Source organism: Lepisosteus oculatus, chromosome 4, assembly GCF_040954835.1.
Source record: "Lepisosteus oculatus isolate fLepOcu1 chromosome 4, fLepOcu1.hap2, whole genome shotgun sequence".
Lineage (NCBI taxonomy): Eukaryota > Metazoa > Chordata > Actinopteri > Semionotiformes > Lepisosteidae > Lepisosteus > Lepisosteus oculatus.
In genome coordinates this window covers 5,439,224-5,453,680 of record NC_090699.1, presented here as the reverse complement: position 1 = coordinate 5,453,680, position 14,457 = coordinate 5,439,224, and the positions used below count along the sequence as shown (strand labels likewise).

At 42.6% G+C, this 14,457-nt stretch overlaps 1 protein-coding gene across 3 annotated transcripts in view; it reads right to left on the bottom strand.

Annotated features, from left to right (window-relative positions):
* Positions 1 to 14,040: 14,040 nt before the first annotated feature.
* LOC102695114 (uncharacterized) overlaps positions 14,041 to 14,457 on the bottom strand; it is a 60,191-nt gene continuing 59,774 nt past the window's right edge. For all 3 annotated transcript variants that reach the window (XM_069187934.1, XM_069187933.1, XM_069187935.1), the window contains one exon: positions 14,041 to 14,341. In XM_069187934.1, coding sequence (XP_069044035.1) covers positions 14,337 to 14,341 — 5 coding nt within the window. In that variant the 3' untranslated portion in view covers positions 14,041 to 14,336. The remainder of the gene's footprint in view (positions 14,342 to 14,457) is intronic.

Here is a 14,457-nt window from a genome sequence, read left to right as displayed (position 1 = left end):
GGGATTGAGTCTCAGCAGCCGTCTGCGCTCAGGTTTGTGATCCCATCCTCGTCACCAAAGATTGTCGTGGAATTATATCGAAGAAGAGCCAGGAGAGGTATTCTCATTGACTCAGTAAGGTCTTTATTCATATTGCAATATGGGAAAAAGCCATCACCCGTCTGTGCATTGAAGTAAAAGCTGATTCAAAAGCAAGCAGGGAGAGCCCTGGTTTTATATATTTTTTAAAGCTGATGCAACACTTCAAGGATAGGCAAAGCAGTAATTTTCCATTCCTTATAGGTTTCTGCTTTAAGCAAAGAAGAGCAGTTATTCAAATAGCTTCTCATACTCCCTTCTTCAAGCAGCAGATTTAGACATTATTAAAACATCCCGTGCCCTTGACGAGCTGGATGCTGTCACACTTTGTTCTAAGTATCCAGCTGCTTCTGCAGCACAGCTCTGTCCGTAAACAACATTTTTAGGATAAAACACCTATTCTCAGTAACTTTCCATTACACAGTTTAAATGCGCAATCAGCTGCTTGTTGTCTTCTTACCTTCTGTTGTGTCCAGGATCAGGCTGCACAATAGCAGCTGCAGTTCTCAGTCTTCATTGGTGTTGTATATATGTACAGACTGTCCACAAACTGCATATCATTGCATAGGCTACATTTGCTTATACGACAGTTCATCTACACATTTATTTTACTTTATTTATTGAAATTTTCAATTTCTGATTCGTCTCTTACCTCCTTCCTTGTTCAGGATAAAGATCCCAAAAAACGCCAGCAGAAAAAACATCTTCATCTTCCCAGCCTCTCACTGGACACTTAGTGGACTGGCCCTGCTCACCTAATGTTGGAAACTGGACACAGAGGAGAGTCTCTTTTAAACAACCGAGCAGAGGCAGGAGAAATGCACGTACACCTGCCTTCATATAGCTCACAGTGCTGTAGACTCGCAGACCACAAACATACAGGGGGTTACAAACTGACTCAATAACTGTGCACCAGAGATGTAATGTCCTGATTAAGGAACCATTTGACTAGTCAGAGTAAAACAGATATCCGCTTTGATAAGCTTGCTACTTACTCTCAGTGAACTTGACTGCAATCTTGGGAGAGCTCAAATGTAATAGACTGATTTCTCATTTGTCACTTTTCACTGTTGTAAATTAATTTGCGCCATCCGGATTTCAGGCCAAGACAGATTGTGCAAGAGATCATGTTACTCCTATCCTGGAGTCCTTGCACTGGCTTCCTAACAGGCTTCAAAATCCTCCCGCTTGCCTTTAAGGCTCTGCATGGTTTGGCACCTCAGTACCTGTTTGACTTATTGCCTTCTTGTCTTCCTGATTCTGGTCTCCTGTTTGTACTGCGATCTCCTCTACACTCTATGGGTAACAAGGCCTTCTCTTCCTGCACCCCAAAAAGCCCTGGGATTCTATCCCAAATGCTTCCCTGAGCCATTTCACATCCAGACTCAAAACCGTGCTTCTTCAGAACGGCTTTCATTTAATTGGAAACCCTTGTTTTTAATTATACTAATTCTCTCCCCTCCTTGTAATTTTTTTTTTTACTGTAAAGCTCCTTGAGAAGTTACTTTTAAAGGTGCTACATAAAATAAAGTTTGTTCATTATTATTAGTTTATTAATATTATTATTACACTGGGCCAATGAACCCCAGTCAAAGTGAAAGATTTTCACTGCTTTATCAATAGAAAGACTGGAAAACCAGGGCTTTGAGACTTTTTCAGCTTGCCCCTCGCTGATTGTTACCAGAAGGCTCTCTGTATGCATGTGGTACATTTTTGCAACACCTGTCTTGTCCAGTTATTAACCCAGCCTGGACAATTTTTTTAGCAAAGTTTCTTCTCTGAGCTGGAGCTGTTGAGAGACTGGGATGGGAGAGGGTGCATGCAGGTATCACCTGTTACCTGTGCGTGGAGTTTCATTTACGTGAAGCAGAGAACAGTGTGTATGTGTGTGCGTGTGTGTGTGTGTGTGTGTGTGTGTGTGTGCGTGCATCCATTTCTACGGGCATGTGTGTGTTTAAGCTTCTCAGGGGGTTTCGTGCAAACCAGAGATCTAATGAGCTGATTAATTAGCTGTATGACTGTGCTATGACTTCAACTTACCCTCAGTGAAGTTGACTGAAATCTAGTGATGTATAAGTGAAGTCTTTCAGTTCTTGTCCCCCAAAATAAGACTTTGAAGGGCTGAAAACACATTTCGGGATGATTTGTGTGAAACTGACTTTGAAATATTGGGTGCACCACAGTCAAATTCATGTGTTTAGCAGAGTAGAGGAGAAGGATTAGAGTAATAGGTTGTTTCTTTTTATTACAATATGGACTGCTTTGTAATGTAGTGTCTATATTGTGTGTTGTTGTCTTTTGTACCAGGTTGTCTGCTGTACTGTGCACGTCCTGAGAGATCATCATGAGTAAGACTTCCAATGTCCATGTGCATTTGTCAATAAACTCCTCTTCTCTCTAGTCTCTAGCAGGCAGTTGAGATCTGGGTATACAGTAATCCTTTTCCAGGAAGGAGAGCTCTGTCTCACCTAGCAGTCTGTGTGGGTCCTAATGCCCTAGTGCGGTGACACTATACTGTAAAAACTATAGTGTCTAATCCCGTCCTGTGGATGAGAAATAAAACCGAGGTACTGACTCTCCATGGTCATTAAAAGTCGCAGGGTGTTTTTCAAAAGGAGTAGGGGTGTTACCCCGGTATCCTGGCCAAATATCCCCCTGGTCTTTACCCATCATGGCCTCCTAATAACCCCTTTCTCTGAACTAGCTTCATCACTCTGCTCTCCTCCCCACTGAGAGCTGCTGTGTGTGAGCAGACTGGAGCATCATCTAGATGGGGGGACACACTGGTGGCGGTAGTGGGATTCCCAGTTCCCCATGTACCTCTTTACATTACCCCATTATTGTAAAGAGCTCTGTGTGGAGTGTCCAGAAAAAAGAATTAATCATTATTATGAATTATTACAGTTCATGAGGAATCTGAAATAGGAGTGGACCAGGACTTTTCCTTGGTGTGTGGTGTGAGGAGAAGAAAGGAAGGTTTTTATAAGTGTCCTCACAAGAGTACTCTAAAGAAGACACAAGAAGTGAGACACAAGACTTTGCAGTAGAGCAGGGCTCATCTTCGCTGGCTTCTCTAGGTCACTAGCGTCCACGAGGCTGACAAGATGCCTTCACAGTTACATATCTGATGCTGAGGAGGAATTTATGCCTGTAGAGCGATGGCAGTTGCCTGTTAGGGTACGAATATCAACAGTCACTCAGTGATTGGATTAGACTAAATTAGACTAGCCAGGTGAGCCTCGCCAGACAATCTAATTACATTAACACAATCAGGAATTTTAATGCAAGATCTAGTCATTCAATTTAATTATCTAATTCTCTAAAGACAATTGTAAGTAATAATTGATAAAAGTTATACCTTGTTAACTATTACTTTATAATGAATAATTTTGAATGTATTATTTGTCCTTAACAACTGGCATATTTACTTTACAGACACCCGGAGGTATATAGAGTGAGGATGTGATTTCAGAGTTACCCAGTAAATGCAGAACACAGAGATCAGAGCCTGCAGTGTGTTACAGCAGCTCTTCAGTGATGCAGAGATATTGGGGAACTGGGGAAGCCAGGGAAGGAGAATGATCATGTCTCCCCCAGGACTGTGTGTGCGATTTTTTGGAACGGTGCGTGAGAGAGAAAGAGAAGAAAAACAGCACACCTTTTTCAAAAGCTGAGACCACTCCTCAGATGGTAGAATGTGATTTGAAAGTGTGAAAAGGGAGCTGCGTCTCGTATCTTTGTAGTTTCCTGTTCATTTCAGATCAGGCAGAGAAGCCAGCCTTTAGACCAGATGCAGATAAACGGCTCCGAACCAAAGAAGGAACATCAAGATACGCCAGGCGTATCGGCAAGCAGATCACCATGTTGGCAGATCAGCAGATTTCTCTCTCAGCAGATCACCAGCTCTGTGCAGAGAGGGGTCAGGGTTCCGGTGCACAGCAAGAAACACACACTCTGGGCAGCTCACACTTTTCCTCAAACACACACACACTTCTGCAACTATTATTTTAATTGTTAAAATGGAACATTAAACTTTTAATTTGTGAATTTGTTGGCAACTAGTATTTTTGCTACAGATGTGCATCATCATAAACATTATACTGCACAGTGATTGTAGCCCTTAATGTGATAAGACTGTTCTACTACACCGGGACTGTAGCTCCTATTGTAACAGGACTGTTCTACTACACTGGGACTGTAGCTCCTATTGTAACAGACTGTTGTACTGTACTGGGACTGTAGCTCCTATTGTAACAGACTGTTCTACTGTACTGCGACTGTAGCTCCTATTGTAACAGGACTGTTGTACTGTACTGGGACTGTAGATCACATTGTAACAGGACTGTTCTACTACACTAGGACTGTAGCTCCTATTGTAACAGGACTGGTGTACTGTACTGCGACTGTAGCTCCTATTGTAACAGGACTGTTCTACTGTACTGGGACTGTAGCTTCTATTGTAACTGGACTGTTGTACTGTACTGCGACTGTAGCTCCTATTGTAACAGGACTGTTGTACTGTACTGGGACTGTAGCTCCTATTGTAACAGGACTGGTGTACTGTACTGCGACTGTAGCTCCTATTGTAACAGACTGTTGTACTGTACTGGGACTGTAGCTCCTATTGTAACAGACTGTTCTACTGTACTGCGACTGTAGCTCCTATTGTAACAGGACTGTTGTACTGTACTGGGACTGTAGATCATATTGTAACAGGACTGTTCTACTACACTAGGACTGTAGCTCCTATTGTAACAGGACTGGTGTACTGTACTGTGACTGTAGCTCCTATTGTAACTGGACTGTTGTACTGTACTGCGACTGTAGCTCCTATTGTAACAGGACTGTTGTACTGTACTGGGACTGTAGATCCTATTGTAATAGGACTCTTCTACTTCACTGGGACTGTAGCTCCTATTGTAACAGACTGTTGTACTGTACTGGGACTGTAGATCCTATTGTAACAGGACTGTTGTACTGTACTGTGACTGTTGCTCCTATTGTAACAGGACTGTTCAACTACACTGGGACTGTAGCTCCTATTGTAACAGACTGTTCTACTGTACTGAGACTGTAGATCCTATTGTAACAGGCTGTTCTACTGTACTGGGAGTGTAGATCCTATTGTAACAGACTGTTCTACTGTACTGCGACTGTTGCTCCTATTGTAAACGGACTGTTGTACTGTACTGGGACTGTGGATCCTATTGTAACAGGACTGTTCTACTACACTGGGACTGTAGCTCCTATTGTAACAGACTGTTCTACTGTACTGGGACTGTAGATCCTATTGTAACAGGACTGCTGTACTGTACTGCGACTGTTGCTCCTATTGTAACAGACTTTTTTACTACACTGGGACTGTAGCTCCTATTGTAACAGACTTTTTTACTGTACTGGGACTGTAGATCCTATTGTAACAGGACTGTTGTAGTTTACTGCGACTGTAGCTCCTATTGTTACAGACTGTTCTACTACACTGGGGCTGTAGCTCCTATTGTAACAGGATTATTTTACTGTACTGTACAACCCCCTTAAGGACCCAGCCCTCCGGAGGCCATTTCTTGCCTCATTGATATAAATGGTATTTTGCTGTTAATGAGATCACTCGATACACAAGAAGTTCTCTGGGGGATATTGAAATAGCCCGAGTGGCCACTTATATGTATGATTTTAGAATCAAGTATAGAAATTAATGTCACTTTGCTTCTGTCTGTCAAAGACATGCCCGTGCCAGGAATAGACACTGTGCATTAATCAGGACCCCTTAACTCCCTGACCCCACCAGGTTGTTTCTACCTGGAATGTATGAGCTCTAAACATCTGGTATGATCTTGGAAAGTACAGACAGTACACGCCTGGTTAAGGGCTGGAGTTTAAAGGATCACTTGGGCACCAAGTCAGAAGGATCAAATGTCTTAGTATAGGCATTAGAAAAAATGATCCAAAAAAGCAGGAAGAAACAAAAATTGGTTTAATTTCTCTGTCTTCAGAAGCCAATGTCTTGAGTTGAAGCACATGTAGGAACCAGAGTTTTTTTCCTGGGCTCCAGTGTGTCTAATTGGGCTACAGGCAATGTTAGAGAGTACGCATGAGCTAATGTAAAAATAGACTTTCTAGGCTGTAGGACCCAAACAAATGAAAAACTGATAACATTGTTTTTTATCTTCACTTAGTTGATAGGTAGACAGACAAGGGAAAAATAATAAAACTCTGGCATACGCCCAGGACACCTGTATTATCACGATTGTAGTCCCTCCTCCTTAAGGGCGCTCCGGCTCTTTCACTTTGGATTTAATTCTGTGCACCTGACCCCTGTTCCCAGTCCACCTTAAAAGCCAGGCGCCGACGTTCATCCGGGCTCTGCATCTGGTTTCTGCACCGTGCAAGTCCGGGACCTAATCTCTGTTCCTGTTTCCTGTCTGCCGGTTCCAACCCGGTTCATGTTTTTAATTCCTTGTTGGATGGATCACCTGGCTCTGGACTTATTCTTGTGTTTTTGGATTCCCTCTCTGGATTACTTTTGGATTGTTTGCCTCGGCCACACCTCCCCCGTGCACCAGCGCACTTTGGACATGCCTCCTGTTTTCATCCCCGTATCCCTGCATGATCTTTTTCCTAGTGTTTCCTCACGATTCTGGATTGTGTCATCCGCATAGGGTCCAGAAAGAACTGTTCGTTACATGTATGCTTACCCGAAGTCTCTAAATGGTTGGATTTCAGTGAGTGACAGCTTGTTTCACCAATCAGAACAGCTCAATTCTCGGCCATTGGACTATTGAAAATTTCTTCGCAACCTCACAGTAAGGGTGTTGATTTGAGATATTTTACTAAAGAAATGGCAAATGAGCAGTCTGTGGTCCTTGTCTTGGAGTAGAGTATCGTCATCAGGAAAATATTCTTAGAAAAATTATTGCGTTGCTGGATTAGGATTTGGATTTGAAATTTTACTATTATGAAGGAGAGGTTGTCTTGTTTCTTATATATAGTATGTTGTGCTCAGTTTTGATTTTACTACTATAAGTTGACAAAAATGAGTGGTAGTACTCGGTTTTGTTATTTATGAAGTCAGTGTTGTGTCAATAATTTATTCCTTAAAAAGTTGTTTCAACAGCTATGACAACAAATTTGGGGTGTACTGGAGCCGACTTGCACAACCCCAACTGCTCCAGGGGCGCTGTATAAATGCCTGTCCCTGGGCTCTGACCCCAAACTTCTCTCTCTGTGTCTGTGTGTCTCATGGAGAGCAAGTTGGTGTATGCAAAAAGACAAATTCCTGATAGAAGAAATTGTATATGGCCAATAAAGTGATCTTATCTTTGTTGCTTGTGATAAAGTGTAGTGTAAAGTGCAAGTTACTGATTGTTTTCCACCTGCATCCAAGATGGAGGGAATTCTTATGCAGGACTACACTACTCTGTAAAAATGTCCGGTGACACAGTGAATCCCAAAGTACTGCAGCTGTGTGTGACAAAACAGTATTAAAGGTTTTTTAACCCATTAACCCAATCAATTGCATATGGTGCATAGAATTATTAGTAATTGTGTATGAATAGTAATTAGAAAACAGATTTTTGTTTTATTTTTATTATAAAATACATTTTAGACACAGTGTCCTTAAAATTATCATATTTAAAAGCATATTAAAACTCACTCACAAAACTAAAAATGTATATATATATTTCAATTCTTAATATTGTAGTTTACCATTATTTTGTTGAAGTCTGCACTATATTAAGATCACATTATCTATTTATATATTTAAATTCCTAATATTGTAGTTTGCCATTATATTGTTGAAGTATGCAGAGCTTGAAACATTTAATTTAATTCTATCGACAGTGGGGTAAATAATTGCATGTGAATAAAGGCTGTCTGCAAAAGCAGCTGTAATAGTTGATGTATGGATATCTGTGGATATTACTTCACTTAATTCTTTAGCTCAGTAATTTACCTTACTCATTTTCACATTACTTTGCTTGGTCTTACTGAAATTGTATCATAACGTACAGTAAATACTGGCGATATGTGTGTGGGGCTTCGGAAAATATAGTTTCACGAGGAATGACAGTGCCGAAAGCTTGGTTGAAATTTGTATAGTTTATTGTGATGTGGAGATTTGGTGTAACCCGCTTGGCTGAGGGCCGACCTCCCGGCTGTTGGACGGGGAGGATAGGACCCCCATGCGACCAATTGGGTAGCTGCAAAGGTGGAGAGGGGGTGGAGGAGGGATGCAGAAAACAAACGAGGAAGAGGAAAGGGTGACGTTTGATATATATGGAGACCGGTTGCTTACGTCAGGATTAGTGAGAATTGCAGCAGCTGTGTTGAATGAGCTCGGCTGCCTTCATTCCTCCCGAACTTTCATTAAAAACTCCATTTATGTGTGAGTGCATTTGACTCACGTGCCAAATTAAAAACTATATTTAGTGAATGGTGAAGCATACACTTCCTGTTCCATTTAGGAAAACATATTTTAGAAATGTAAAGCAAATAAATGCCATTCACAAAACCCAGATGTATAGTAAATGCAAGTCCTGGGTGGAAATTGCAGAATAGTATGATGGATAGGCAGATTAGCACGTCTGTGTGGAACACTACATAATAATTGAAATCCAGAAAATAAATGCCTTTGTCACCAGCCGCTATGAACAATCAAACGAGATGCAATCGTTTAGCAGCTGCCCAACTCACAGAAGAGTTTCAGACCATTGCTATATTGTGCATCACCCTTTGTATTGGAGACATATTGTATCAGATATTACACTGAGAAGAATGAACTGGGTTTAAAACACCAAGAATGTCTTGATTTTGGGTACAACAACCAGCTTGGCTTATTTAGAAGAATGTATCAGCTATTTCAAGCACTGTCACCTAGAAACCCTTCTGACACGTTGATGCATTGTCCCACTTTCCCCTGTCCTGTTATGTGTGTTTATTACTGAGGGTTTCTCTGTGATCTCCTCTCTCTCTCAGTTTGTTTCCTGTCTTGTTGTGTGTGTTTATTAGCAAGAGATTCTCAAAATTCGGTGGTAGTACTTTTTAGTGATTCTGCTCCTTTTTTAAGAACAATATTCTTACTCGTCTTGTGTTTCTATAAAGAAAAAAAATGGCTTAATTACAACAATTACAAAAGAGTACAGATTGGGCTCTCGCATGTAAAAGTTTGAATGAGGAGCACAGCTTTGTCCAGGAGCTGTAACGAACAGTTCTTTCCGGACCCTATGCGGACGACACAGTCCGACGGAGTGGGGGAACACTGGGGAAACGTCATGCAGGAAAACGGGGCTGAAGACAGGGGGGCGTGTCCAAGGTGCGCTGGTGCACGGGGGAGGTGTGGCCGAGGCGTACAATCCAAGAGAAATCCTTAGGGAAAATCCAAAACACACGAGTAAGTCCAAAACCAGGAGATCCATCAGAACAAGAATTAAAAACCACGAAGACCGGGTCGGAACCGGCGGACAGGGACAAGGAACAGGGGTTAAAACCTTAACGGGACCAGGCGCTTCCTGGTCCCGGACTCGCACGATATGGAAATCAGATGCAGAGCCCGGAAGAGCGTCAGCGCCTGGCTTTTAAGGTGGGCAGGGAATGGGAAACAGGTGCAGAGAATGAAGTCTTTAGTGAAAGGGCTGGAGCACCCTTAAGGAGGGGGGACTATAGTCGTGACAGGAGCACAGCAGGTGTCGGCCTGTAGCTGTGATTTTGGCGGTAGTGTAACATAACTGAGCAGTTTCCTGAGTTACAGTCAGCAAGGGTGCCCTCTGCAGGCAGACACTACAGCCAACCTAATAACAAATAGCATCCAAGACTCATCAACCCTGCTCCTTACACTCTATATGCCAGAACGTAGTTCCCTATTTTTAATTCTTATTCATCACACCATATTCCACATTTCTTGATCTGTGTTTTAATTGTACTTAATTACCATTGCTACATGTATTTGATCGCAATGATTTAATTGTTAACGTATTGATCTGTTTTTAATTCTAATTCTTTCATTCCCTCTACCTGTTCCCTATTCCTTATTTTTTTTCCACATTCCTTATTCCTAATCCATGGTGCGCCAGAGAGCGCTCTAAGATATCTCAACCCCTACCAGTCTGTTAATGAGTGGACAAATGACGCAGTTATTATAAAAATAATATAATATCATATAATATAATAATAATAATAATAATAATAATAATAATAATAATAATAATGCCAGCATAAGGGATCATTGCATTGTTTCCTTGCAGAGGAAAGAACTACATCTGATAATACTGTAGTTCATCTGTGCAACTGACAACAGAGGGAGGAGTGGAGGTGACTAATTAAATCCCAGTGGTCTGAAACTGGTACAACTGGTTTTCATCACGAGCCTCAGGACCTCACCCCTTTCTGTGTTGGAGTGGGTCTGTACAGAGCCCCACAGAGAAAGCATGAACATCCAGAAATAAAGCACTGCAGGAGCTTTCACATGTTCACATGCTCCCATTCTTAGCAAAAGAAAAACCCAACTGTCTGTACACCTATAATGGAAATACATGCTAGAAATTGCCCCCAGGATGCCCTGAGCTTGATACAGTCCAGTTCGGATAAGACTGAGGAAGTGGGTAGAGATTCAGGTCAAATGAAGTCATTTTTAGATCCTACATGAGATCTCCCACTATCTCCCACTAGGATTCCAGTCCAGTAGAGAGAGAGCTCCTGAAAACGGGTGTAATTACTCCAGGAGGAACAGAACTGGAGCCAGTCCGATGGGAAAATGGCATGGTATTGTAAGAATGAAGTGAGAATGAACACTGGAAGCAAATTTACTATATAGGCTTGAAAACTATTCTGGATAATTTGCTAATGGAATCCCTTGATGTTTTTAAGCATTTTGTAGACATTCCTTCACCACCCTGTGCATGCGGGACGGGGCTGGATGGTGAACCAACCGGTTTTCCTGGAGCTCTGATAATCCTTCCAGACAGGAATGACCTCTGTGCCCCAGGCAGCCGTGATCTCGGCAGAATTCCAGAAGGGCTCTGCAGGCTTTGTGCGGAGGATGGAATGACTTTCGCTGAAGGAATGTAGCTGCAACCTGACCCGAGTTTGATGAGTCGGCCTCATCTTTTGGCTCACGATCTTTGTTTTGGTTCTTTAGCTTAGTGCAAGGAGGAAACACCAGCATAATTAATAAAGGCGAATGTCTGAACCTCCCAGAGGAATTCAAATGCAGATTTTCAGGACTTCCGCATGGCAGATGTATCAGAAACATTATTTGATCATATTTTCATATTTCATCATCACAGGCCCAGACATTAAGCAAGTCCCCGAACTTCCTGCTCTTTTGTTTTCACCACAACGGGATGGATGAAAACAGAGGCCCACTGCTAAATCTATTTCCTCAACTGAGAAAACCCCACAAATGATCAAATACAGAACGCGTTACTGTCTGCAACAGACATCAAAAAGAGAGCTAAAACTTTTTTAACGCCTCTTCCTTTTCTCAGACTCTGGCCAGATAAATTGTGCGGTTTTGACCAGTATGGATTAACCAGGCAGGGTGGAGTTACCACAAATATGGCAACGTGTACAGAGAGAGACAAATGCGCTTACCGACGCCCACGCTCAGAAACGCGTACTGGCACATCTATAGTTCTCGTTCTGCAGCACATAGGGATTTCCCTGCATCTTCCAGGCTGTTTTGTTTCATTCAGTATTCTGATTTCTCCTCTGAAATGCAGTTGTGGGAAAATCCCTCACATTGCCTGTCTGACAGGAGTCTTCTTGTGATGTACAGGAAAAACCATAGCGTGAGTGACCGAGGTCGACACCGTGGTGTACAAGAGAGAACTAATTTTGCCCTTTTAACGTACAGAAAGGAACTTTCCCGTACTGGTAACTCCAGGATTTTAAAACAAAGGAGTGCGGGACAGTTTCCGTAGCTGCTCATCAGCCGAGGTGCAGACACACGCAGTTCACAGTGTTTCCAGCGTCCCTTCGTCACCTAGGCAACTGCACAATTCACCCACTCCCTGCCTATCCTGAAGCAAAGGAGGCCCTAACCCCAGGGTCTCTCCACCCCGAAAGTCAGGTCAGGCAACAGATTGAGAATTGTAGGCAGTTCCTTAGCTGCCAGCAGCCATGTCACCCTGCAACTTACAATTGGCAACCCACTGAAGCTCAGCAGGTGTGAGCCTGGTCAGTACCTGGATGGGAGACCTGGGAAAAACTAAGGTTGCTGCTGGAAGAGGTGTCAGTGAGGCCAGCAGGGGGCGCACACCTTGTGGTCCATGTGGATCCTAATGCCCCAGTATAGTGACGGGGACACTATACTGTAAACAAGTGCCGTCTTTCGGATGAGACGTAAAACCGAGGTCCTGACTCTCTGTGGTCATTAAACATCCCAGGGCGTTTCTCGAAAAGAGTAGGGGTGTAACCCTGGCATCCTGGCCAAATTTCCCATGCCTCCTAATAATCCCCCTCTGTGAATTGGCTACATTACTTCGTTCTCCTCCCCCCGGTACATCACCAGAGCGACGCGCTAGTTGGAAGTATTCTTGGTCGCAATGGCAACGTCAGCTCAAAGATTTGATTCAAGCCACCAAATGGAGATGGGCATGCCGACAAGTGGACCCTGCTGATGTGGAATAACGCTAGGATGAGAGGCAGGTCCTTAGCTCATCCCGCAGATGACGCAGAAATTGTAAAAACATACTTTTTCTGGATCCATGCAGCCCATCCTGCCCAGCCAGATGTGACTGCACTCTTCACTCGGAGAGAGTTCGGCCCACACCAACTGTCAACAGTTTCAGCAAATCAAACCCAGACAAAACAGAGATCCTACGGCTGAACTCTCAGCACAAACTACCGGATCAGTCTAATGGAAGCTCAGCTACCCTGTGCTTTGTGGGAAGAAGCTGGGTTAGTTGGTGATCCATTTTATTTTGCTTTGTAAGTCTGCAGTCTATAATCCAAGAAGCTCAGGACTTGACTGGACAGGAAGAGGGCTGTATTGCTGGTTTGGTCCTAAGCACTGGAGTTCTTCACTTGCTCGTTTTCTTTCTTCTTTGACAAAAGTCTCAAAAGGCTGTGAGACGTTCACAGTGCCCATCCCTTAACCCTGCAATTGTAGACTGATTGGTTGTACCAAGACAGCTTTTTCTGGACTCTTGACCTTTAACCCCTTGTTCTGGAGCTCAATCTCAATTTACAGCAAGAAATGCAGCAATTCTACATTCTTTTGAACTTGAATATCTTTGCAGTGCCTTCCACTTGCTTTATGTTTATGTTTTGAGTCCACACTGTGAACAGGGGGCACTTCTTTACACAAAGTGTTGTGGGAGTCTGGCACAAGCTACCTGGCTATGTTGTTGAAGCTCAGTTATTATTATGTGCTTAGCAGACTCCCTTCTCCAGGTGACTTGCAGTATACCCTGTTCCCTGTCACAAGTACATAAGATCCTTAGAAAAATTACTTTCTGAAAAAACCAGACAGGAGACCAAGCCTGAGTGGCATCTCGTTTGCAGATTTATGTTCTGCAAAGCATTCAGCATTCTAAGGTACTTGTTATGGGTCTAAATAGTATATATTGGTGAACAAACTGGTTACAATTACTGGTGTACATGGATTGTGTAATACTGTAGAACTGTCAAGTTATGATAGAGGTAAACAAATACGTGTCTAATGAAACATTGACTCAGACTAAAAGTACCTCTTGCAGCTACACACAAACACAATTGAGTACACGAAGACTAGCTTGTATGTCCAATGATGTTGGAAATGATTTTGCTCATTTGGATCAAGATGATCAAAATGGTGCAGTAGTGTTCCTGTCTGACTGGTCTGCTGTGCACCAGTGCCAGTCTGAGCAGTGATGCTGTTTAGACAGTGTGCTTAGCTGTGACAATCTGACAATCATACAAGATTTACCTCAATTCAAACAATTTACAAAGATTAATAAAAATAAACTTGACATCTTATACACGTTTTCTATTGCAGTATAACATTTTTTAATTACAACTGATACACCCATATACATTTCAACATATATATATACTGTGTGATTTCAGATTTTAGATACTGATTAGTTCCATTATTGTACTCCAATTACCAGTAGAAATACAATGTTTTTATATTAATATAAAGCTCTTTCAGTGAAGTAGCAGCATCCTACTGGCATGAGCAGGAGTCAAGAGGAGGTCTTGGCCATGAGAACAGGGTACAGAACAGTCACAGAGGAATCTGGCGTCTATCCGGAGGGCAGGTGGACGATCAGCCACCATTAATCTGAAAGGGGTAAGAAAAGAAGTGGGTTTAGGTGATCGCACTTAAGAAGTGCTGAAGGTTACACTATGGTGTGGTATTAACCTACACCACTAGGGGGCATATTTCCTGGAACAAAA